The sequence below is a fragment of the Pan troglodytes genome, chromosome X (genome assembly GCF_028858775.2).
Source record: "Pan troglodytes isolate AG18354 chromosome X, NHGRI_mPanTro3-v2.0_pri, whole genome shotgun sequence".
NCBI lineage: Eukaryota > Metazoa > Chordata > Mammalia > Primates > Hominidae > Pan > Pan troglodytes.
The window spans coordinates 116,140,646-116,167,275 of NC_072421.2; the positions used below are offsets into that span (position 1 = coordinate 116,140,646).

Consider the following 26,630-nt stretch of genomic DNA (forward strand, 5'->3'; position numbering starts at 1 on the left):
CACACAGTCCTCTGAAGGTTTCAGAAAAGGAAGCCAGCAAAACTGGCTTTGTGGTAAGACCTAGTAATAAAAAATAATGTTTTGCTAGACCCTGAGCTAATAGACTCAGGACCTTTAAATCTGCATGTTTTAAAGCCTTCAGCTTCTTGTAAAAATATGATGAACCACTTCCTTCAGTTGCCTCCAAGATACCTTGTTTTCCTTCTGATTTAGAAACAAATCTCATATAATTGGCATAATTGAAAATGTCTGACCATAGGGCACTACTGTTTATCTGTAGCTGAATTTCTATTTAGTGGTTTCTCATTTTTACCCACATAATTAGTGGCATGACTTAGAAGGCCTCCCACATTATTTCCTAGTTACATCGCCAGAGTTCATCACTGAAACCTTGTCTCCAAAGAGGTGGGCACCTAATTATGTCCTGCAGAGCTGTTGATACAGAACTGTAATGAAAACTAATGAAATTGATTAACCCAGACTATATTTGATGAAGGAGTTAAATACAGTATGACACTGTGAGCCCTCTTTCTTTTTTTTGAGACGGAGTCTCACTCTGTCACCCAGGTTGGAGTGCAGTGACGTGATCTCGGCTCGCTGCAACCTCCGCCTCCCGGGTTCAAGTGATTCTCCTGCCTCAGCCTCCTGAGTAGCTGGGATTGTAGGTACGTGCCACCATGCCCGGCTAATTTTTTGTATTTTTAGTAGAGACAGGTTTCATCATGCTAGCCAGGCTGGTCTTGAACTGACCTCATGATCTGTCCGCCTCAGCCTCCCAAAGTGCTGGGATTACAGGCATGAGCCACCGCACCCAGCCGAGCCCCCTTTCTTGTCTTAAGTCTTTGGGTAGAAAGTCATTCAACACCATTATGTGCACCTTCGTGTTGGGAAAAGTTTAATTTACTTTTTTAATCCTAGGTTCTACAACAACTGAAGCAGACATTTTCCACCAGGCACTTCTTGAAGGCAATACAGCTACTGAAGTTTCCCTAACAGTACTAGACACCATATCATTTTTCACTCAGTGCTTCAAGGTAAAAATGAAGAGTTATAATTCAGTTGGTACCATTGCAAAGTAACATTATGCAGAAATTACCTAGTCAATGTGGGGTAGTACACTGAAAAAGGCTGGCATGAATAGTCAGGAAATGTGGATGGCAGTTCTAGTTTGGTTATCATGTGACCCTGGAAGTCACTGAGACTCACTTGTGTCATCCATAAAGGGAAGGGAGTGGACTAACTTGCCCTTAAGCTCTCTTCTACCTCTTAAATTCTATTAGATTTTCGTATTTAAAAACAAAGTTTCCATACTTTAAGTAGCCAGCAATTTTTAGCCCAAAATATGATTGGATCTGTCTGCCCAAATACCCATTGTGATGAGATGTCCTGTCAGGGTAGTTGATGTCCGGGCAGTCTGGCTGGCTTCCCTAGGCACGCACTTAGTGTTTTTTCTCAGATGTTTGCCTCTCAGTGCAAATCATCATTGCTATGATTTTAAAAAGAAGGTAAAAGCAGTTATCTAGCAGGATTATTGGAGGGGGAAATGGGATAATGGACGTGAGAGTGCTTTGAAAAGTAAAAACGATGTGACCATAATGTAAGAACTCAAAGGTGAAAATCTTGCTTGCTTTCACTTCAGTTATACAGATTTTTTTTTTTCCTTTTTCCCCTCTTCTCTAAGTAATTAAGTTAATTGCTTCAGACCTCGAGATTTTCTATGGAAACCTGGCCTGTGCTTTTCAAAGAGGCTTATAAAGGAAAATTGAATTAGATACTAATATAAAATAGGCTGCGGAATACCTTTAATAAATAGGCTACAGATCCCTTTATGAAGTATTAGGTTTGTTCTATATTAAAATGCAACACAACTCCATGTTTCGTCGTGCCAATAACTAAGAAAGCCATTAGATCTCTTGATGTACATTGTATTCCTTCCTCCTATTCTGATACCTCTTATTTGTTTAACAAACATTTATATAGTCTCTTGGTAGATATCAGGCACTGTCCTAAGTGCTTTACAAATATTAACTCACTTTTTCATTGTGAGGCTGGGAATGAGAAAGGGGAGTGATCTTTTTGAAACAATGGAAATGTTCTAAAATTGGATTGCGGTGGTCACCCAACTCTGTTGCCGAATTTACTAAATGTAATTTAATTGTATACCTGAAACTGGTGAATTTTATGGTTTGTAAATTATATCTCAATAACTTAAAAATACAAATATGAACTCACTTTTAATCCTCATAATAGCCTTATGATGTAGATACTGTTATTATTCCCTTTTGAAAATGGGGAAACTGGGGCCCACAGGAGGTTAATGTCATATAGCTGGGCAGTGGCAGAATCAGGATTGAGATCTAGGCCAGTTATAAGAGACCATGATTCTAGCCACTATACCATGCCTTGAAATATACTAAGGAAAGTGCCAGAAAAATCAAACACCATTCAGGGATTCTGGCTGTCAGTATTATCATTAGATCGTTGTTGTTTTGGGTTTTGTTGTTTTTGGCCAAGCTGTAACCTGCTGGTTACTTTCTTGAGGGTTAGCAGGATAGGGCTGGAGAAATTAACCATTGCTGATTAAAACAAAGTTGACAAACTAATAGGTATTTCTCTACAATTTGTTGTTTCTTTGCAAGGGGCATTTAAATAATTTACATAGTCTGTTCAATTGTGATACCTGTTAATTATCTCTACTCATAGAGGGCTTATTTTTTCACAAATGGCTAACCATATACTAAACATACTTTTAAAGTAAATTAGATCATAATCTAATAAAATAGAACTGGTATTTTCCTCCATTCATACATTACAATATTTAGTCTCTCAGAAATACAAAGGCTGATTTGCTTGTATTCATTATTAATTTATTGATTTCTTAATTGAGAAGCAGTATGGTATAGGTTAATAGAAAATACTCTTCCCATACTAGTCCTGTATATTGCTGTGTTGCATTGAAAAAAAATCTACCTGTTTAAAATGTTGGGATTAAATATTTTAGATATCATGTATGTAGTAGTTGTTTGAGATTTCCAAGTTGAAAGATGGCACAAATATTTTGAAATTATATGTAAGAGCCTTTTATTTTCCTGAAACTTCCAAACAGTGGTTTCATAAACAGGTATTGGTGAAATCAGTTCTGTCATTCTCAGTGGGGCATAAACCATATTTTTTAATGTTTTATAGACCCAACTTTTAAATAATGATGGCCATAACCCATTAATGAAAAAAGTGTTTGATATACATCTTGCTTTTCTTAAAAATGGACAATCTGAAGTGTCGCTGAAACATGTATTTGCCTCACTGAGAGCTTTCATCAGTAAGGTAAGGACAGAAGCTTGGGAGCAGCCGGTGGGCTCTCTTCATTGCAAAAAGGAAAGATGGGACAATGGGGGTCATTGTGGTGACATATACAATGCCAGCTCATGAAGCCATTAAGTACTGCCTTTGTAAATAGAAATACAGAACAACAAAGCACACACAGAGGGCCTGACCATGAACCCCCTCAAATCAGAAGCTACTTTTTATTTCACCCCATCATACCTTCCCTTTTCCATTAAGCTCCTTTGAAGAATATCATTTTAAAATTACCAAACCTGCCAGTTCTCTATTTTGCTTCTTTTTAAAAGTATTGTCATGTTGGAGGTATATAAGCCATGAGTGCACTCATGTCTAAACACTTTGAAAGGATCCAACTTTTGTAATCCCAGGGTCTTGTATAATATCTTGGAAATGGTAAGCACTCAGTACATGTTCAAATGGATGAATCCTGCCTTTCAATGCTAGCCATAACTGAGGGCCCTAAATGTGCAGTCCACTTACCTCAGCTAAACAATAACCTCAGACTTGGCTTTTAGGAAGAAATATGACTGAAACAGACAGCAAAGATTTATTTTCTGTGCTCAGGGGCTTTTTAAACTTAAGAATAAACATAATTAACCAAGATAGAGCCAAGGTTATGGAAAGGCACAGTCCAGATCTTCCACTGGTTTATGTAACTACAATAAGACAAAGAAATTCAGTTTCTTTATTTGTGTAATAGGCTAGCTAAGCTTTGAAAACTTTTTGCCATCCTGATTATTTAGATAGCAGCCAATTGTGTTTAATAGATACAGAAATTAGATGAATTTGAAGCTTTTTATTGCCATTCTTTAATATAATTTATGAATTAATCTATGGGAAGCCAAGTTCAACACAAGCATGTTACAAGAAACTAAGGGAAAGAGATTCAGAAATAATTCATTTAACAAAAACTGTAGGTACTTACTGGATATAGTCCCTAAGGGCTTATTGTCCAGTAGAGGGAGGCACACACACATCAAGATACACATACACAGAAACAAATACCATCAGGATAAAATAAGTCTGTATAGACCTCTGGGGTGAGCAGGAGAAAAACTCTAATTTAGCAAAAGTTTTTCTGCAGCAACGGAGCTAGGATTTAATATGGATTCACCAAGAGATGAAACTAAAGATGTAAATGGAGTACAGATCATGTGGACTCATCTTAAGAGTTGGATTTCATCTTTCAGGCATCAGGTAGTCATGGAAGGGTTTTAAGCAGGGAAGTAACACAATTATATTTGTATTAAGAGGGAATTGGTAAGGACTGGGGAAAATCTCTTTAAAAGTTGTGTTGAAGAAGGATTGGTGACAATGTCAAAGGCAGTAAAAAGACTAGTTGCAGTAAGCTAGATAAGAAATGAGGGCCTGAAGTAAGGCAGTGACAGTGGATATATGAAGGATCAAAGGCAGATGAGACATGTTGAAAAAGGATTTACAGGATTTGATCATCAGTCCACTGACAGTATGGTGGAGTGTGGTGGTTGATGTGAAATACAGGGGAAAGACTACATTTGCAGTAAAAGTTAATGAGTCCTGTTGAATTTGAGTGCCTTTGGGACATTAGGATATATGGATCTTTGCTCTGGAGAGGGATCAGATTGGAGAGCCAGAGTTGGAGTCATTCTCCATTCATCCATACTATATTTATTGAGGACCTTCTCTGTGTCAAGTGCTGTACTAGGTCCTGTAGATACAATGGAGATACAAAATAAATATACTCTTTGCCCTCATGAAGCGTTCAGTCTTAGTGGGGATAGGGGAGACAGAAAATAAATAATAAAAGAATTAGTAATCATGAGCCGGGCGCAGTGGTTCACGCCTATAATCCCAGCACTTTGGGAGGCCGAGGTGGGCAGATCACCTGAGGTCAGGAGTTTGACACCAGCCTGACCAACATGGCGAAACCCCATCTCTACTAAAAATACAAAAATTAGCCGGGCGTGGTGGCGGGTGCCTGTAATCCCAGCTACTCAGGAGGCGGAGGTTGCAGTGAGCCAAGATCACGCCACTGCACTCCAGCCTGGGTGACAGGGCAAGATTTCGTCTCAAAAAAAAGAATTCATAATTATTATATGTTCTAGGAAGGAAACAAACAGTGTACTGAGACAGTAAATGATTTGTTGGAGATAATCTTATCTTAGATAGGTTTGTCACTTTTAAAAAGAGACCTGAATCTGTAATCCCAGCACTTTGGGAGGCTGAGGCGGGCAGATCACGAAGTCAGGAGTTCGAGACCAGCCTGGCCAACATAGTGAAACCCTGTCTCTAGTTTTAAAAAAAAAAAAAATTAGCTGGGCATGGTGGCAGGTGCCTGTAGTCCCAGCTACACGGGAGGCTGAGGCAGGAGAATCACTTGAACCCGGGAGGCAGAGGTTGCAGTGAGCCGAGATCGCGCCATTGCGCTCCAGCTTGGGCAACAGAGCGAGACTTCGTCAAAAAAACAAACAAAAAAAACAAACAAAAAAAACCACAACAACAAAAAAACAGAGAGAACTTAATTATTGAAAAGGGGCCAGCTGTAAAAAGAGCTTAAAGAACTATCTAGGGAGAATGACATACATGTGCCAAGGCTCTGAGTTGGGAAACAGTTTGGAGTATTCTGAGAACTAAAAGGCTGATATTTTTGGAGCATAGTGAACTAGCGGGAGCATCAACATACAAGTGGTAGTTGAAGCCATGGGAGTGGTTTGATTTTCCCTGGAGGGTACATTGAAGAAGAAGAATAACAACAACAACAACAAAAAATCAGGAGCAGAACATTGGAGAGAAACAACGTAGAAGGGAGGTTCAAAGACGAATCTGTAAGGGAGATGAGAGGGAGCAGTCACAGAGGTGGGAAGAAAGGTAAGAAAGAAGGATATCATGGAAGCCAAAGAAGGAAAGAGTTCCAACATTGTCATGACGTATACGGAGTAGTCAAATAAGAAAGGGGAAAAGAGGTCTGTTAGAATTGGCAATTAGGTCATTGATGATTTTAGCCATTGCCCACTCAGAGAAGTGAGTGATGTGGGTAGAAGACTTAGTGTAGTGATGAGCTACACTATAGCTATGATCTCCCTTAAATGTTTATTTTCATACCAGAGTATCTGCTTCATCCAGAGTTAGTTTAGTTTGGTGAAATTATTAGCGAGATTTCCCAATTGCCAATCAGAAAACATTTATTAAGCATTCATTATCTGCATAGAATTACACTTGGTATTAAGGTGAAATAAAGGGTAGATTCCTATATGTGGGTCTAAATTCAAGGTTCCTAAGAAATAATTTTTAAAAGATGTCCCTCTAGCTTCACTCTCTGAAAAACATCTATTGTGTACCCTGAAGCAGCTTATTATTTGCTTGCCTAGACCTAAAAGCATGGGAAATTGTAACAAGTCTATGTTACCTGTATATTGTGTCTTCCACAAAGCAGACTGAATACATTCTTAAAGGAACAGGCCACTTGTCTCTTTTGATAATTAGTCACTTTCTTACTCCTTTTCTATGCTAAAATGTATCTTAACTATCAGTGTTTATGTGAAGAGGATATGTGTGTGTGTGTGTGTGTGTGTGTGTGTGTGTATCTCCTATATCCCATTTGTTAAAAGATGAAATTCACTTGCTGAGTAGATTTTAGCTATAATTTTCTCAGCACGTTGATGTTCACAATAAAGGAACTGTTGAAATATAAAGCAAAAGAGTAAGTAATGAAAATTGACCTTCCCATTTTTAAGCCCCCATTTGAGACCCATCATTCATCATTTCAGGCATTCTTTCAAAACATATTGAGAACCTGCTTACTGTATTATGGCGGTGCAAAAGTAATTGCCACTATATCACTATATAGTGGCAAAAACCGCAATTACTTTTATATATATTATTATATAATATATTATACATGTTATTATATATTAATATATATTAACATATATATTATATATTAATATATAAATATAATATATAAGATATATTATATGTTAATATATTATATGTTTATATATTATATATTAATAATTATTATATAATATATAATATAATATATAATAATATATAATATATTATTATAATATAATATATAATAATATATAATATATTATTATAATATAATATATAATAATATATAATATATTATTATAATATATTATATAATAATATATAATATATTATTATAATATAATATATAATAACATATAATATATTATAATATAATATGTAATAATATATTATATATTATTATAATATATTATATAATAATATATAATATATATAATAATATATAATATATTATTATAATATAATATATAATAATATATAATATATAATATAATATAATATATAATAATATATAATATATAATATAATATAATATATAATAATATATAATATATTATTACATATAATATAATATATAATAATATATAATATATTATTACATATAATATTTAATTATATATTATATATTATAATATAACATTTACTAATATATAATATTTAATAATATATAATATTTAATAATATATAATATATTATAATGTAATATTTAATAAATAATATATTTTATAATATATAATAATATATAATATATTATTATAATATAATATGTAATATATTATATAATATAATATATAATATAAATTATAATATTATATAATAATATAATATATAATATAAATTATAATATTATATAATATATAAATTATAATATATAATATAATATATAAATTATAATACTATCTAATATATATTATATAAATTATAATACTCTCTAATATATAATATATAAATTATAATACTATATAATATATAATATATTATATAAATTATAATTTATATAATATAATATATAAATTATAATTTATATAATATAATATATAAATTATAATTTATATAATATAATATATAAATTGTAATATTATATAATATAACATACATTGTAATATTATATAATATAACATACATTGTAATATTATATAATATAATAATATTATATAATAATATAATATATATATAAAAGTAATTGCGGTTTTTGCCACTATATAGTGATATAGTGGCAATTACTTTTGCACCGCCATAATACAGTAAGCAGGTTCTCAATATGTTTTGAAAGAATGCCTGAAATGATGAATGATGGGTCTCAAATGGGGGCTTAAAAATGGGAAGGTCAATTTTCATTACTTACTCTTTTGCTTTATATTTCAACAGTTCCTTTATTGTGAACATCAACGTGCTGAGACAATATATTATTATATAATAATATATTATATTGATATGTTAATATATTAATATGTAATATGTAATTATACATTTATATATTTATATATAACATAAATTATATATATTATATACATATAATATATATATTAATATATGATATATAATACATATATAATATATTAATATATGATATATAATACATATATAATATATTAATATATAATATATAATACATATATAATATATAATAGATATAGTATAATACTATAATATGTTGCGGACTCTCGAGCTCTTCTCAGATCTATAGCGTTTATATTCACTACTTCTACATCTTTGTAATAACTTATATACTGACTTAAGTTCTATTATTATCACATGCTGGTGTTTATGTTAACTAGTTCAGGCTCTCTGGAGAGCAGAGCCTGCCTTATGTTGATTTTGTATCCTCAAAGCCCCCAGCATAGTTTTAGGTGAGGGTATAGAGGGCACTTGATATTCTATTGATTTTATGATTGGATTTTAAATACTTATTTCTGTTTTCCCTGTTCTTTAGTTTCCTTCAGCATTTTTCAAAGGAAGAGTAAACATGTGTGCTGCATTTTGCTATGAGGTTTTAAAGTGCTGCACATCGAAGATTAGCTCAACCAGGAATGAAGCATCTGCACTTTTGTATCTTTTGATGAGAAACAACTTTGAGTATACCAAAAGGAAAACCTTTTTGAGGACACATCTACAGGTCAGTGAAAATAAAAGCGCCTCTTCATCTTTCTTCTCTTCAATCTTTAACCTCTAGATCAAGATCCAGAGCCACCCAACCCAGTCCAATACAATGTGGCCATCTAGCACTTGATGTGTGGCTAGTCTAAATTTAGATGTTCTGAAAGTGTAAAATATACTATGGCTTTTGAAGACTAAGTATGAAAAAAATAGAAGATCTCAATTGTTTTATATTGATTATATGTTGAAATGATATGTTGCCTGTATTAGGTTAAGTATATTAAAATAAGTCTCTTTTTAGTGTGGCTACTAGGTAATTGATAATTACGTATGTGGCATGTGTCATATTTCTATGGAATAGAGCTACTCCTGAGCAGAGAAGAGCATAGGCTTTATTTCAAATTTTATTTTATTTTATTTTATTTTTTGAGACGGAGTCTCGCCCTGTCACCCAGGCTGGAGTGCTGTGGCATGATCTCGGCTCACTGCAACCTCCATCTCCCGGGCTCAAGTGATTCTCCTGCCTCAGCCTCCCAAGTAGGATTACAGGCATGCACCACTATGCCCAGCTAATTTTTCTATTTTTAGTAGAGACGGGGTTTCACCATGTTGGCCAGGCTGGTCTCAAACTCCTGACCTCAGGTGATCCACCCACCTTAACCTCCCAAAGTGCTGCGATTACAAGCATGAGCCACCGTGCCCAGTCTCTAGTTTAAATTTGAGGACTGCCACATACTATGTGACCTGGAGCAAGTTACTTCCTTAGCCTCTCAGTGCCTCAGTTTCTGCAAATCTGGTGGGGTAAATATTGTTACCTAGCTCATAGGATTTTTATGAGGATTAAATGAGGTGATTAAATAACAAGCTTGTTAGATTTTACAGAACAGATAACATAGTTTATGTTTTTCATGCTCCAGTATGCCCACTTATTTTAAAAATGAGAGATGTGTCAAGGTTTAGTGGAAAGCATTGACTTTGGAATCAGGCCTACCTGCACTTAAATCATAGCTTAAATCCTTACATGCCCTGTGACCCTAAGCAAGTCACTCAATCTGGCTGAACCTGTTCCCTTATTTGTAAAATGAGACTGAATATTTCACTTTGCAGAGTTACCCTGAGGATTAAAATAAGGCGTGTATAGTGCCTGTAGTGCCTGACACAATGTGTAGCACAAGATAGATACTTCCTACATGATAGTTATTATTCAACATCTCCATACTTTTGGGTTTATTGGATGAAATAGCTCTGAACTAAACCACAATTGGGACTGCTTGACTCAGTAGCCTTCATTGTAATATGGGAAATCCTTGGTCCTATTTATATCTTTACTGTCATGGTCTGTCCCATTAGAGTTGTTTACTGAAGATAGGATTATTAGTGGGGAAACAACCATAAGCAGCTTGTTGAAAAATGTCATCAATAATGTGAAAATCTAATAGGAATACTGTGTATGCTTCCTGTAAAAGTCTGCTATATAATTACTTTTGCATGTTAGAGTCAGCCATCATTACACATTAGGTCCTTTACTATTTGCTTTTATATGAGATGGCACTTGGAAACCCACCTTCCCCCAGAACATTGTTCTAATTTATGTGCCAATATACCTGAAATTCCCCCATTGGTATTGATTCTTCTGGGTCAAAGCATCAGTTTTCTTTAAGTCTTTTAGTCAAATATAGACAAATTAATAAATATGAAGACTTAGAACACTGTCTGGCACATAATAAGTGCTCAATAAAGGATTAACTAGTACTCTAATGGTTATGATCTCTTTCATCCTCTACAAAGTAGGGATTTTTATCATAGGCATTTTACAGATGAGAAACATGAGGCACAGAAAGGTTAAATAGCTTTTCCAAAGCCACACAGTGAATTATTGATAAAGTCAAGATTTGTATCTAAGGCATTCAACTCTAGAGCCCATACACATGGCTATTACTGTATCTTGCTTCCTAGGACCAGTGGTAAAGCATCCAGCCATTAACATCTTAGTATGCATTGTTTTGGCATTCACCCAAGGGAGACTGAGAGATTTAAAAGTCCCATCAAAGACAGTGGTTCATGCCTGTAATCCTAGCACTTTGGGCGGCATAAGTGGGTGGATCACTTGAGCCCAGGAGCTCGAGACCAGCCTAGGCAACATGGCAAAATCCTGTCCCTACAAAAATATAAAAAATTAGTTAGGTGTGGTGGCACACATCTGTAGTCCCAGCTACTTGGGAGGCTGAGGTGGGAGGATCACCTGAGCCTGGGAGGTCGAGGCTGCAGTGAACCAGTGAACCAAGACCATACCACTGCATTCCAGCCTGGGCAATAGAGTGAGACCCTGTCCCAAAAAATAAAAAGTACCATCAAAGTCCATTCCATAAACTTTTGTTAAACTAGGTAAACCCTGGTCAAAAACAAAGAAAGTTGCTGAGGCACTGGACTTGGAAGTCCAGCCAACTAAAATAGACTAGTGAAAAGGAATGAGAAATCATCAAAGAAAAACATGATTTATTCTCACCTTTGCCACAGCTACAACCTAGAAAGCATATTTAAAATGGAGACCTGACTACCATTGTATCAGTTCACTATTATGAAAATAGTTTTAGATCTGGCTATGCTATGAGTTTTGAAAAATTGTTTACGTCTAACCAAGAAAGATCCTTTAAAATTTGAAATAGGGCCTTTCAAGTTACTATTTCAGCAGAAGAATGTAAACCCCTCATATATGAAGGGTACATTATGATGGTACAGTGTAGAATCTTTAAAAGAAGCATTTCATGTGAGTGCTTATATACTTATAAAATGATGAGCGTAGGCAGCATTTGTTCAAAAGTTATTTGGAAAATAATATTTACTTCTTCCCACAGATAATAATTGCTGTAAGCCAACTGATAGCTGATGTAGCACTAAGCGGAGGATCAAGATTTCAGGAGTCTTTATTCATTATCAATAATTTTGCAAATAGTGACAGACCTATGAAGGTATGTTCTCATTTCATATAATAAATTAGAACCACCTTTGCTATCAGGGAAGTTTAAACTCTTAAACTGTCATTGGATTCACAACTTTTGTTAGTATAGAATGTACGGAATGTGAGTTTTATGAGTTAAGGGCTTTGTCTTATACATCACTATATCTCTAGTACCTAGAACACTGCCTGGTACATAGCATATATTCAATATCAGTTTAGTGGATGGATGAATGAATATACTATGTATTCATAGTTGTTATGGCAAGTCGAATCTGAATTTTTTTTTTCTGGGCTTCATTTCCAAACTTGCTCAGAAAATACATAGATCCTTTATTTCTTAACAATTGTCACCACTTTTAATATTGGTTAAATAAGCACTGAATTTGAAATTTCACAAAATTTCACTTAGAATAGCTAACAGTTGCCTGATCCATTGCCAATGGATGAGAAATGGCACAGAAGGGATTCATTATTTGATGGTTTTGTGAGTTTTGAAAATTATCTGTTAACACCAAGGCTGTCACTCTTAAGCACCATTTTGCTGAGGCCAAACCCAAGACTCTGACCACTGTTCCACTTTCTTTCCTATATGCTTAAAACTTACAGCACTGTAAAAATTCATCTGTTGCTTTGTTGCATAGAGTGCAGGTTCTGATCTTCAGTGACACATGTATACAAGGGAAGAAGAATCCTTTGCCAATAGGACTTTTCCTCCCAGAAGAATGAATCATCCCCATTCTTGGGAAAGGTCATCTTCCAGCACAGTTTGACAACATTGTGTAAAATCTGAAAAAGATTTAAAGCTCTTAGTCACAGCATATTTGATGTTTGGATGTGTAGAATCTATGTACCAAAAAATATTCCCATAGGAATGTTGCTTGTACTGAAAAATAACAGCGTGTAGTGCCAGCCGCTCTCAGGCTGGGAAAGTTTGCTTTCCAGCCAGTTCTACTAGTTCCGCGGGGGATCAGTATATGCTCCAGCTAATCTTGTGAGCATAGAAACAAGTTACACCACTTATGCTTATACTCTAAGGAATTGTTTTTACCAGTTGTTACCATCCTTAGTACTATGTTATATAGGTAGATTGGTAAGTTTTTCTAGGTAAATGGGGCTTGTGTACTCTCTCCTTGATAGGAAATCTTTTTCTTTTCCATAACTCATTTATGAAATGACTTAGTTTTATTCTGTTATGGCAGTCATTACCAACAAACCCTATTACGAAAAGATACAGCTTTCCCCTGGTAAATGGGATCTCTATTAATGTATAGAAAGGAACTTTATGTATATAATTATTATTTTTAAAGGGATTCAAAGCCAGGTAGGTATTTTTTATTTCTATTGTATTTATTTATTTACTTAGAGACGGAGTTTCACTCTTGTTGCCCAGGCTGGAGTGCAATGGCCCGATCTTGGCTCACTGCAACCTCCACCTCCCAGGTTCAAGTGATTTTCCTGCCTCAGCCTCCCGAGTAGCTGGGATTACAGGCGCCTGCCACCACGCCTGGGTAATTTTTTATATTTTTAATAGAAATGGGATTTCACCATGTTGGCCAGGCTGGTCTCGAACTCCTGACCTCAGGTGGTCCTCTTGCCTCGGCCTCCCAAAGTGCTGGGATTACAGGCATGAGCCACTGCTCCCGGCCAAGAAGGCAGTGTTTCAAACCATTTCCCCCACATATTGTGTTTATATTGACAAGCTCCCTAACCCCTGTACCTGTCTCTTCCTCATCATCTCTGAATCATATAGATAATTGTGATTACTCCTGTGGGGGTTAAGAGGATGCAATAGGACTTCCTTAGCAGTGGCTAGGGTAAAGAGGAAACTCTGGTATTCTTGGTGCCAAAAACAAACTTTGAAAGCTTAATGATCTCTCTAAACTTTCTGGAACGTTCTGTGATTCATGACCTCCCATTTGTGTAAACAGAAATTTCTGCAGTATGGTTTTCACCTTAGTGTATGTGGTAGTTAGTGGATGGAGTAGGTATGCTTATCAGAATGGAAGAGTGGCCAAGAGCACCAGCTCTAGGGCCAGACTGCCTGGGTGAAAATCCTGTCTCTAACATTTACCAATTTTGAGACTTTGGTCGAGCATTTAAACACTTTTTTATAATAGTGCTTAACTCATAGGGTTGTCGTAAAAATTAAAACATGTAAAGAACCCAGACTAGTGCTTGGCACATAGTAAGCTATTAGTTTTTAGTTACTGTTACAAGAAAACGGCAAACAAAGATCACTCCCATGGCTGTGCAATTCACAATGGAGGATCTGGGATTCAAAGCCAGGTAGTCTGGCTCCAGAGCTAATGCTTTTATGTCCTGTGAATGTACTGCCACCAAGGTTAGAGCCTTTGAAGCCTGGGCTAGTTACATATTTAAAAAATAATTTATTTAAAATTATTTCAGTGTACTATATGCAATACCAAGAACTGTAACAGGAAGTGAAAATCATATGTCCTCAGCATTGGATGACAAGCCTTAGAGCACATCGATATTGTTGTTCAACTTGTCTTTTTTGTTTGTTTTGAAATTAGGCAACTGCCTTTCCCGCAGAAGTCAAAGACTTGACCAAGAGAATCCGCACTGTTCTTATGGCCACTGCCCAAATGAAGGAGCATGAGAAAGACCCTGAAATGCTAATTGATCTCCAGTATAGCTTAGCCAAGTCCTATGCAAGCACCCCAGAGCTCAGGAAAACCTGGCTTGATAGCATGGCCAAGATTCATGTAAAAAATGGAGATTTTTCAGAGGTGACTACTTAAAGTTTTGTTCTAAACAGCCCTTCAAAACACCTTGAGCATGTTCTGACAGTTCTTTCTCTGTCATCCTTTTTCAGGCTGCGATGTGTTATGTCCATGTAGCAGCTCTAGTTGCAGAGTTTCTTCATCGAAAAAGTAAGATATTTCTGTTTTTAGAGATGGGGGGGATTTTCATTTAGCATAATAGTTTTTTATCTTTGTAGTTTAGCTATGAATATGATATAATAGAACACTGAAAAATATGTTCACCCTTGGCCTTATTCAGTGTTAAAAATAAGCTGTTATAAAAGAAGACTGGATTGTTTGTTGTCCCTTCTGCTTTCATTAGAGATTACAAGAAAAGTTAAATAGTACAGGGTGGCCAGGTGCAGTGGCTCATGCCTGTAATCCCAGTGCTTTGGGAGGCCAAGGCTGGAGGATTGCTTGAGGCCAGGAGTTTGAGACCAGCCTGGGCAACAGAGTGTGATCCTGTACCTATTTTAAAATAAAATATAAAATATAAAAAAAAAATAGTACAGGGCCAGGCCTGATGCCCAGTGTTTATTTTCCAAGACTGTCCCTCCCTGGAAGACTGCCACAAATTAAACTCTTCTCAAGGCTCAAGTTGGGATAACACAGATTATTTGTTTCCCCGTCATGTGTCTTAACATCACCAAACTGCCCATAGACTATGTCTCCCCAGCCACTTTAGTGCAGTGATACCTGGGTACTAAAAGGGAGTCATACTCTTGAAGGGCTTTAGGTCCAGCAGCCCTGGATTCCTAATTTAAGATTCCTAATTCAGGAAGTCTACTTGGAAGTGTCCCTTTCCATAAACAGTATTGTTGGCTACTGCTCAACAGTATTGTTGAACAAACTGCATCTGCTCAAATAGTAACCCAGTTGAGTTAGGTTTAAACATTGATTGGCAATGGAGCTGGCAACCAAGAAATCTCTATCTCAATGTCCAAGCTACTTCCTTTAAGGCAGTGGAATGAGTAACAATACGGCAAAATGAAACCAACTTATTAAAGGAGTCATATCACTCTGGCTTCAGCTGTACGAACACAACCATATTTTGTTTTATTTTTTAATTACAGAATTCCTACAGTTAACTGTATATCTATCATTTCACACTGAGGCTCAGTGTTTGATTGCCTCATATAACACCCATGTGGAGAATCTTTTTCTAAAAAGATTCTTGGCCGAGTGTGGTGACTCAGACCTGTAATGTCAACACTTTGGGAGGCATGGGTAGGTGGATCACTTGAGCCCAGGAATTTGAGACCAGCCTTGGCAGGAATGGTGAAACCCTATCTCTACAAAAATACAAAAATTAGCTGGGCATGGTGTCACATGCCTGTGGTTCCAGCTACGAAGGAGGGTGAGGTAGGATCATAGCTTGAGCCCAGGACACTGCACTCCAACCTGGGTGACAGGACAAGACCCTGTCTCAAAAAATAATAAATAAATAAATAAATAAATAAATTTTTTAAAAAAGATTCTTCTTAAGTAAAATGTAGATTCATTTTACTTATATTTTAAATTAACACTTTCTGTCTGACTCTGGAATTCTTTTGAATAATCTATGTGTTTGATATACTTTAGTTTTCTCCTTTTAGTATACATATGTGAGTTTTAAACAGAGAAGGAGATTAATTACCAAAATAAGGCCCCATTTGAGGGTTTTTTTAAAAATCACTGGTATGCATATGAAATCACAGTATAAGTAAATATTGAAATTACACACCTGAAATTCCAAATAAACTGACAAGATATGAGAACCTTAAACGGAGTACCGTGATTTCAAGTATGTCTTCAGAGAAATAGATTAATATTATCTCATCTTTTTAATTAGAAATCTGGCCAGGCATGGTGGCTCACGCCTATAATCCCAGCACTTTGGGAGGCCAAGGTAGGTGATCACCTGAGGTCAGGAGTTCAAGACCACCCTAGACAACATGGTGAAACCCGGGACGTTGTGGCACACACGTGTAATCCCAACTACTCAGAAGGCTGAGGCAGGAGCGCTTGAACCCAGGAGGCGGAGGTTGCAGTGAGCCAAGATCACGCCACTGCACTCCAGCCTGGGCGACGAGAACAAAACTCCATCTAAATAATAATAATAGCAGTAGAAATCTGAAGATTTTTATGTCCACTAAGTCTAAAACTGTACTTTTTAGACTTTGAAAATAGTTAATTATATTAAAACTATTTCCTGGAATGTTTTTGTTTTTTTCACAAGTGCAGAGACATTAAAGCTAAGCAAAAATCAAGAATTATTTGTCTTTATTATCAGTCCTTAAGCTTTAGAAATATAATTTCTTGCTATGGTTTTTCTGGATATTAGCATGGGGCAGCTAGCATAAACACCAAACTGATACGTTTCAGGAAGTGGAAATAATATTTTCAACTAGCCATTTATATATTTCATAATACCCTCAAGGTTTTTTAGAATTTATTCTTCATAGAAATCAAAGCACTCTTCACTAATGAGGAGAAAATGTTGTTTTGAATGTTAAAAAAAAATGATGTTTAAGAGAATTTACATATTTATTTATAGGTGTCATCTATTTTTAAATTTCTTTTAATTAAATTTTATTTTATTTTAAGTTCTGGGATACATGTGCAGGATGTGCAGGTTTGTTACATAGGTAAACATGTGCCATGGTGGTTTGCTGATGCCATCTATTTTTAAACCTGGAAAATTCTATTTGCCTAAATTAGAAAACCTTATTCTAAAATAGTGGTAGTAGTAAAAGTCCTCAGGGTTTTCCCCACTTAGCTTCAGTGATCCAAAACACCTTTTTTTTTCTTAATTAGCTGATTCAACTATGCTAGCTATACCAAGGTCGACTACCAATTTAAAACACAAGTTAAAAACGTAAACTGAGTATTATTCTAAGTGAACTAACTCAGGAATGGAAACCAAATATTGTATGTTCTTGCTTATAAGTGGGAGCTAAGCTATGAGGATTTAAAGGCATAAGAATGATATAATGGACTTTGGGGACTGGGGGTGGGGGCCAGGGAGGAATTAAAGACTACACATTGGGTACTGCTCTGGTGACAGGTACACCAAAATCTCAGAAATTACTGCTAAAGGACTTATCCATGTAACAAAAAATCACCTGTTCCTCCAAAACTATTTTTTTTAAAAAACCTATAATCTGTTAACCTCCCATCCATTCTGAGAAAGCATTAGTGAGCTTTTTGAAGTCTAGATAAGACCCGGCAATTGACAGAGTAAATGAAAATACATTTGAGTGCAGAACTGAAAAAAAATCATTGAATTTACACTTAAGACCAACGTATTTGACAAAGATAATTGGGCACCTTTAGAACTCTTTGTTTTCTATCATTAAGTGCCCTTTGATAATGAAGCCAAGAGGGAAGGAGCATTAGAGTATATTTTAAATCCCTGATACATATCCATTGCGAAAAATGTTTTGTTTTCTCTAATTCCTAACCAGTTTCTCTTGAAGTACATTATAAAACATTTTTAAATCAAGATGGAATAAAATACTACTCATCAGTTGACACATTGGAAGCAGATGTTCTACTGTGTAGCGTTTTTAAGGAAAAAAAATACTTTGCCCTATTGGATCATTGCCTAAGCAGGGAAGGGCTTAGGGGCCCTTGCCCCTCAAAGGTGACTACACAGCACCCACAAGGGACCATTTCCAGATCCTTTTCTTCACTGTGTCAGGCACTGAATTGACAGGAAAAGGGAAAGGAGGTATGCAGTACTCCCTGCCCCCACCCTCACCCTACCCTCAAACTTCTTTCAGGCAGCCTGAGCTCTTGCTTGTTCTACCAAAGAGACTTAAGGATCACTATTCTCTTCCCTTTATTGAAGGCACCTCAAAGTGATAATACTGAGTGTCAGCTATTCTCCTCCCTCCCAAAAAATATAAAATAAAAAATGTCAGAATTTGCTTATTTTTATTTTGTTTGAGAACCTCAAATTTTCTAGATCACATTCTCTCTTTTTTCTTTTCCTAAGAGAGGGTACAACTGTTTTCCCCAGGGAAGACAAGAGTCAAGTCTCTGCATTCTTTCACCACCAAATAGCATCCTAGGTTCAGCAAAGCTTCAGGCCTGCAAGGATTCACCCATCAACCCAGAAAAAGGAATTTCCTTTCCCATAGAATCTGGTTTTTTTCATTCCTTACAGGGTAATGCTCTCTTTCCCAAGACGTGGTATCCAGGATCTCATAGCTTGAGTTTCATGAAGCTTTTTATTCCCTCATTCTTTCCTAGTCATAGCTTTTTCCCTTCTTATCCTCCCCTCAGGACTCTTAGCTCTTATCCTTCTTCTGACTGGCCATCCTTTTTAATCAAGGGTTGCACTGCTATCCCATCTTCCACACCCCTTCCCACTTTTTTTTCACGGGATAACTTGGATTCAGGGTTATGGTCTCTATCTGAACAGTTTCCATCTTGCTTTCCCTAGGACAGCAGTCAGGAATACAGAAGTTACAGCTATAAACAGCAAGGTCAAGAGTCCTGGTCAAATACCAGAGAAACTGATAGCAGACTCTCCAGGACCACCTTCTACAGGGCTGCATAGGTCTACATGAGATCCCTCAAACAGATGCATCCTTCTGTTGGGATATGTACATTGGCCAATTCTAGACTCAGCAACTTGTTTCATCTGAAAATCTTTCTAGAACTAAGAGGAATCAGGATTTTCTCCAAGCATTTTAAAGATTCTAACAAAGGGTCGTGATATAATTGGATATTGATGGGTGTTGATAACTTTAGCAAAAAGGGGGAGGAATATAGTCATCTCTGGGTAGAGATACATTATCAGGCAGATGCATTAAGATAACACACTTAGCAAGAATATTGGACTCTGAAGCTGAAAATTCACAATAGTAGTCTTTGCACTAGATAACCCAGACACGACTTTCAAAAGTGGGTGTTTATGTCTTTGTTCCTGAGATAAAACATAATTTTCCCTAATTCTACTTAAGATACACCCGAAGACTCTAGCAAGATGCTTTTAGCCTCATCTCATCTGGCATAGGAGTGTGCCTTTCTTCATCCTCCCTTAAATCCCAGCATTCTAGAAAAGCCCTACATTTGGAAATGACTTAAAGTAATAATCTCTTTTGAACAGATGGGAATTTTTTTTCTCCCAGTCATGGACCTAGCTGCCCGAGGCCTTCAGGGATTCACTATCTTCTTCAATAAAGGCTATGTTCTTTGTCTCTTCACTCAAGTCTTGGGCCCTCTTCTTTACGGCCTGGCCCTTGACTTGATAGTGCTGATCAAGTGGGATGGTTTCTTCTACATTTCAAAAAGTTCTTCTAATGCGCTACTGCACAAAGAGTATCCCACAGACCAGCTGCTAGTCTGAGAACTATTTATCACATGTTTACAACAAGATAAGGAGTATTGTCCTGAATGTAAATGAACCATGTCACTAAACACTCTGTTTGTTCAACTGACTTGTTCCTTTTAATAGAAAGACTTTGTTGAAGAAGGAAATGAGGAATTGATTTACATTCTGGTGAAAGTTCCTTATCTTTTTATGGTCCAGTACTTTGAATAGAACTCTCTAGAGGTCTTGTAACAGACCATTTTAGGCATGCTTATCTTCAGAAATGAAGCAGGCTATGTTTTATCTTCAGCGCCTTTTATTTATTATTATTATTATTTTTTGAGATGGCGTCTCGCTGTGTCACCCAGGCTGGAGTGCAGTGGTGATCTCGGCTCACTGCAAGCTCCACCTCCCGGGTTCACGCCATTCTCCTGCCTCAGCCTCCCGAGTAGCTGGGACTACAGGCACCCGCCACCACGCCCAGCTAATTTTTTGTATTTTTTTTTTTTAGTAGAGATGGGGTTTCACCCTGTTAGCCAGGATGGTCTCAATCTCCTGACCTCGTGATCTGCCTGCCTCGGCCCCCCAAAGTGCTGGGAGTACAGGCGTGAGCCACCGCGCCTGGCCCAATGCCTTTTATTAACTACTTTATTTGAACAAAAATGGTCCCACAGCTTGGTGGGTCAAAGTAAATATCACTTTCATTCCTGGGGCTCCTTCTTCCTTAATTAAAACTCACTGACTACTCCCATGTATTTCTCCCTTCTTGAAAAAGTATTTCAAAGCCAGGCGTAGTGGCTCACACCTATAATCTCAGCACTTTGGTAATCTGAGATGGGTAGGATCACTTGAGCTCAGGAGTTTGAGACCATCCTGGGTAACATGGCAAGACCTGGTTTCTACAAAATATATAAAAATTTGCCAGCCGTGGTGGCTTGCACCAGTAGTCCCAGCTACTTGGGAGGCTGAGGCAGAAGGATGGCTTGAGTCCAGGAAGTCGAGGCTGGAATGAGCTATGATCACGCTACTGCACTGCAGCCTAGGTGACGGGGTAACACTCTGTCTCCAAAAAAAAAAAAAAAAAAAAGTATTTCAAAATAATCCTATCTTCCCCTAGCAGACTTTCATCTTTCTCTCAAAGAAGTGTGGTTCCTACTTCTGTGTGTGGTTCCTACCCATGTTCTGTCAAGCAGCTTACCCAGAAGATACATGTCTAGTGATTAGGTTTCATTTAGACAAGAAGAGTTGGAAAAATCCAAGCCCTGATATATAACCTCTTTTCCACCAGAATTCTGAGAAATCTCTTCAACATGAGGTCTGATTTTTTTTTAAACCTTCCTTCTTCCTTCCCCAACCTCTAACAGGAAGATTACCAGATACTTAATTGTAAGTAAAGGTCATTATTTGTAAGTATCACTGTTAGGTTGTAGAACAGTAGATTGCAACAGCCATTTTTTTGTGTCTGTGTGACTAGCTCCTATCAGAAGGAAACTTTTTCATTGAAACGTTTTCAATGGTTATGTTATAAAGAGGCAGAATTTTCCTTGAACTCTAAAATTACAGCCCACTTAGATAAAGGTAAAGGCAGACACAGTAGGAATGTTTACACATGTTCCCCTGTCTAGAATCTATAGGGGAACCATGTGGCCTTTACACCTAGACTGTTGCTTGACAGTAACAATTTGGTCCAGAAGCCTACAGCAGGTGTTCTCAGCTTGAGTTCACTTCCTACTTCCCAGGAGTCCAGCTGGCAGCCATTATTTTATTCTACCTTGAGAAGGCTAGTTTATTTATTGGTAGGCTTATTTGCTAATAATAATTCATTGAGTACTTATTTACTAGGCTCCATTCTAAACACTTTACATTTCATTTAATTCTCATTGCATAGTTATTTATTATCCCTGTTTTACAGATGATAAAACTTTTTATAGTCCCAGGGAGATAAACATTAGCACAAAATCACACAGTTAGTGATAGAGCTGAGTCTATGTAACTCCAAAAGTGGTGGTTCTTCCAGTGCCCCATCCTGTTTTCTCTAGGATGCTTCATCCCTGCCATCTGTTTTATTTCCTGACTCTCTTAAAAGTCCTAGGCCAGACCTTCTCCAACATCTCACTTCCTCTCCCAAATCTCAGTGAAATTAGGCACTAGACATGGTTACCAAAGATCACTTAGTGGTTACCTGAAAAGTGCCTGCCCTCTTGTTTAGATGATAGAACACAAATGTATACAGGATCAAAGTTTAAATAAAAATGTTTAGATTGCACTAGGTAAACATCTATCCTAGCCATTGAAGATGATACATAGTCAAAGAATAAAAGTTATTCATAACTAACTTAAGCTCACTTTGTAGGGGGAGAAACTAATAAAATATGTAGCAAATGGAAACAAATTTTTAAATTTTTTGTAAGTGAAAATTGTACTTAAGACTTTGATTCTTACAAAAATATGTGTTTATTTTAAATAGCCCATCTCTGTAAGGCTCACTGTTATTTACTAAATGCTTTCTCATAAATTCACTCCACTGTTTTTTTTTATTCACACAGAATTATTTCCTAATGGATGTTCAGCGTTCAAGAAAATTACTCCCAATATAGATGAAGAAGGAGCAATGAAAGAAGATGCTGGGATGATGGATGTCCATTATAGTGAAGTAAGGATTCCAGGGCCTGCATTGCCAGTTATACAAATTTCACTTCTTAAAATTCATATATATTAAACAATTATTACAGCTAACCTAATTTTGAAGGTAACTAAGGGATAATGAACTTTAAGTATTAAAACTGTCCAGGGCAAAGATGTTCCTGTTTAGAGGGCCCTGTCTCTTGAACTGGTCCCATTGTCTAGTTTTAGAAATACAGCATTTGCCGTCCTCAAGTCACCATTCCAATAACTAGATAAGAGTCAACACATGTTGGAAATTTTTCCATAAAAAATAGAGTTAACATTGCTCTTTACTTCAACTAAGACAGACTATGTACAAAAGTATTTTTAAATGGAAAATTTCTGCTCTAAACGCCACATGGATAGAAAACAGCTTTGGCTGTCAGTCAACCACCAAAGATTTATTGAACATTGACTTAACAGCAAGGCCTTGGACTTGGTGACCTAGGAGCTTTAAATAATTAAATATGATTAGTCCCTGACCTCCAAGGTCCACCTGAAGAGATAATACATGTACATGAAATGGAAAAAAGACTTTTGAATAATATTTGAATAATGCAGACAATATGTGCCATGCAAAGTCAAAGGTGAAAGATGCCTTAGAGCTCAGGTAAAATAAAGGAAGTATGATCAGAGAGGGATTGGAAGAATGAGGACACCCTGAAGGCATTCTAAGAGACAGGAGAAGGGCAGGGACCACGACTAAGAGGTAGGAAAGTGTAAGACATGTTTGAGGCACAGTGAGTGGAAGTGGATTCTTTTGGCTATAGCAGTAGGTTCCCATAGAGAAGAGTATTAGTTGAGGCCAGATTTTGAGAAACTTTCAATGTTTGGGCTTTATTCAGTAGAATATTAAATTGGTATCAAAGTCTTTTTTTTTTTTTTTTTTTTTAATGGAGTCTCGCTATGTCGCCAGGCTGGAGTGCAGTGGCGCAATCTTGGTTCACTGCAACCTCTGCCTCCCGGGTTCAAGTGATTCTCCTGCCTCAGCCTACCGAGTACCAGGGACTACAGGCGTGCGCCACTATGCCCAGCTAATTTTTGTATTTTTAGTAGAGACAGGGTTTCACCATGTTGGCCAGGATGGTCTCGATCTCTTGACCTCATGATCCACCTGCCTTGACCTCCCAAAGGGCTGGGATTACAGGCATGAGCCACCGCACCTAGCCTCAAAGATTTTTGAGCAGGATGATGACTACATGAAAGCAAGGAAGAGGGAAGGCTAATTTGGCGATGATGTGGGAGATGTATTGAAGATACAGGGATAGGAGCTAGAGGCAGGGGCTAGAGAGAAGGCTGCCCTAATTATCCAGATACGAGTAGTTAAGGCTTAAACCAGGGTAGTGAAAGATTCAGGAAATAGTGTGAGGAAAAGATGCTGATTTGCTGGCTGTGGGAGGGGAAGGGTCAAAGGTAGCTCTAAGATTTCAGGTTTGGAGGTTAAGGAAAAATGATAGATGGATGGTTTTGCAGGAAAAGTGATGAATATCATTTTATAGGTGAGTTGATTTTGATGTGAAAGCTTATCAAAATGGAAATAACCATCAAGCCATTAGAAATGTGGAACTGAGGCTGGGCGCAGTGTCTCACGACTGTAATCCCAGTACTTTGGGAGGCTGAGGCAGGTGGATCACCTGAGGTCAGGAGTTCGAGACCAGCCTGGCCAACATGGCTCTACTAAAAATACAAAAATTAGCCAGGCGTGGTGGCACCTGCCTATAATCCCAGCTGCTCAGGAGGCTGAGGCAGGAGAACCACTTGAATTTGGGAGGTGGAGGTTGCAGTGACCCAAGATTGTGCTACTGTACTCCAGCCTGGGTGACAAAGTGAGACTGTGTCTCAAAAAAGAAAAAAAAAAAAAGAAATATGAAACTGAATCTAAGGAGAGAGATTAGGGTTAGAAATACACATCTGGAAGTCATATCCTTATGAGGACCAAAGCAGACTGAATGTTAGACATAATAACGGCAAGTGAAGACCAGAGAATCAAGGACTGAACCATGGGGGAAAAGTTCACAAAGAGTGTGAACGTAGAAAACAAGAAAGAAACACAGAAAAGAGATTGAAGTTACAGTCCCATAAAATTACATTTCTTAAAAAAATTGTATTAAACAATGAGATGAAAATTACAGTGACACACTTCATAAACACTTTATGAATTGATTTTTTAAAATACACAAATCTCAACTTAGCTCTGGCTTATTTAGTTAAATTAATGATACACCTAGAAGCTTTACCTACTATTTCTACATAGTCTGTCTCCCTATCAGTAAAATAAGGACAATAATACTATCGTGGTCACTTCACAATACATGCGAAAACTGAAAAAGTCATGAAGTGTGAGAATAATGTCAGGTTTTATCATTGACCTACTTGGCAGTGAGATTTCTTAAAAGCAAGTTGGTGTCCTTTTACCCTCAGAACCTACAAGGATAGATACTTAAAATATGTTTGTTGAATTGATTGATCATAACAGAGATGCAAGATACTTGAATTTTTATTCCAGCTTAATTTTTGACTGTATAGCCTTGGACAAGTTAATTCATGTTTCTGGATATTAGTTAGATGATTTCCCAGAGACCTGCAGGTTTTACAGGCTGACAGCAGGAAGATTCAGAGGATTTCATGGGGCTTAACTGGTTCAGTACAACTGAACTTATATCCTTGCCTTCTAAACAGCAGCTTCAGTGTATTCATAGAAATGGCTTTGAGCTTGACCCTTTTTTATACTCTTAAGGAGAGCAATAACTTTTCTTAATAATCAAAAACTGTAATTAGTTTTCTGTATAAACACATTTGTTGGAAATCTTTTGGGTTCTACAAGTAATTTATACATACTTCTATTTGATATATACAGGTAGAATCATGTTTTACCAAGTGCCACTTTATTTTTCAGTTTGCATAATAAGGCTTCTTCCTTAAACCCTAGCCAATTAAAAAAACTGACACTGATTTAGAAGTTACATTGAAATGAAAAATACAAACTGTTGTCCATTTAGTGCTTGTATTTAAATATGTGAGTTAAACCGGTAATAACGCAATGTAACTTGTTTCCAAAAATGTATTTCTGACTTGATTTGCAACAGTTTTTTTTTCTGCATGACACCACCTCAGGAGGTCCTGATGACGTGTGCCCCTGCAATAGATTTTAAACATATAATTAATATATAATTGGGCTGGGCGTGGTGGCTCACGCCTGTAATTCCAGCAGTTTGGGAGGCCAAGGCAGGCAGATCACTTGAGGCCAGGAGTTCAAGACCAGCCTGTCCCCATGGTGAAACCCCGTCTCCACTAAAAATATAAAAATTAGCCGAGTGTGGTGGAACAGGCCTGTAATCCCAGCTATTCAGGAGACTGAGGCACAAGAATCTCTTGAACCCCAGGGGCAGAGGTTGCAGTGAGCCAAGATCGTGCCACTGCACTGCAGCCTGGGCAACAGAACGAGACTGTGTCTCAAAAATAAAAATAAAAATGATATAATTAATATGTAATAAAATCTTAAACAATTTGATGAATTTTGACAGTTGTATACACCCATGTAACCTACCATCAGAAACAAAAAATAGAACATGCCCATTCCTTCGGGAAAGGTTCCCTTGTGCCCATTTCCAGTCAGGCTCCCCAACTCCACCATCTGATTTCTATCACCATGAATTAGTTTTTATGGCATAAAAATGCAATCAATCAT

General features: G+C 36.8%; 1 protein-coding gene across 4 annotated transcripts in view; it reads left to right on the forward strand.

Annotated features, from left to right (window-relative positions):
• The window catches only part of DOCK11 (dedicator of cytokinesis 11), a 191,259-nt gene that overhangs the window by 145,011 nt on the left and 19,618 nt on the right, over positions 1–26,630 (forward strand). For all 4 annotated transcript variants that reach the window (XM_016943352.4, XM_016943353.4, XM_016943356.3 and 1 more), the window contains 7 exons: positions 919–1,034; positions 3,187–3,324; positions 9,089–9,271; positions 12,108–12,221; positions 14,746–14,961; positions 15,048–15,105; positions 22,825–22,931. In XM_016943352.4, the coding sequence (XP_016798841.1) occupies positions 919–1,034; positions 3,187–3,324; positions 9,089–9,271; positions 12,108–12,221; positions 14,746–14,961; positions 15,048–15,105; positions 22,825–22,931 (932 nt within the window). The remainder of the gene's footprint in view (positions 1–918; positions 1,035–3,186; positions 3,325–9,088; positions 9,272–12,107; positions 12,222–14,745; positions 14,962–15,047; positions 15,106–22,824; positions 22,932–26,630) is intronic.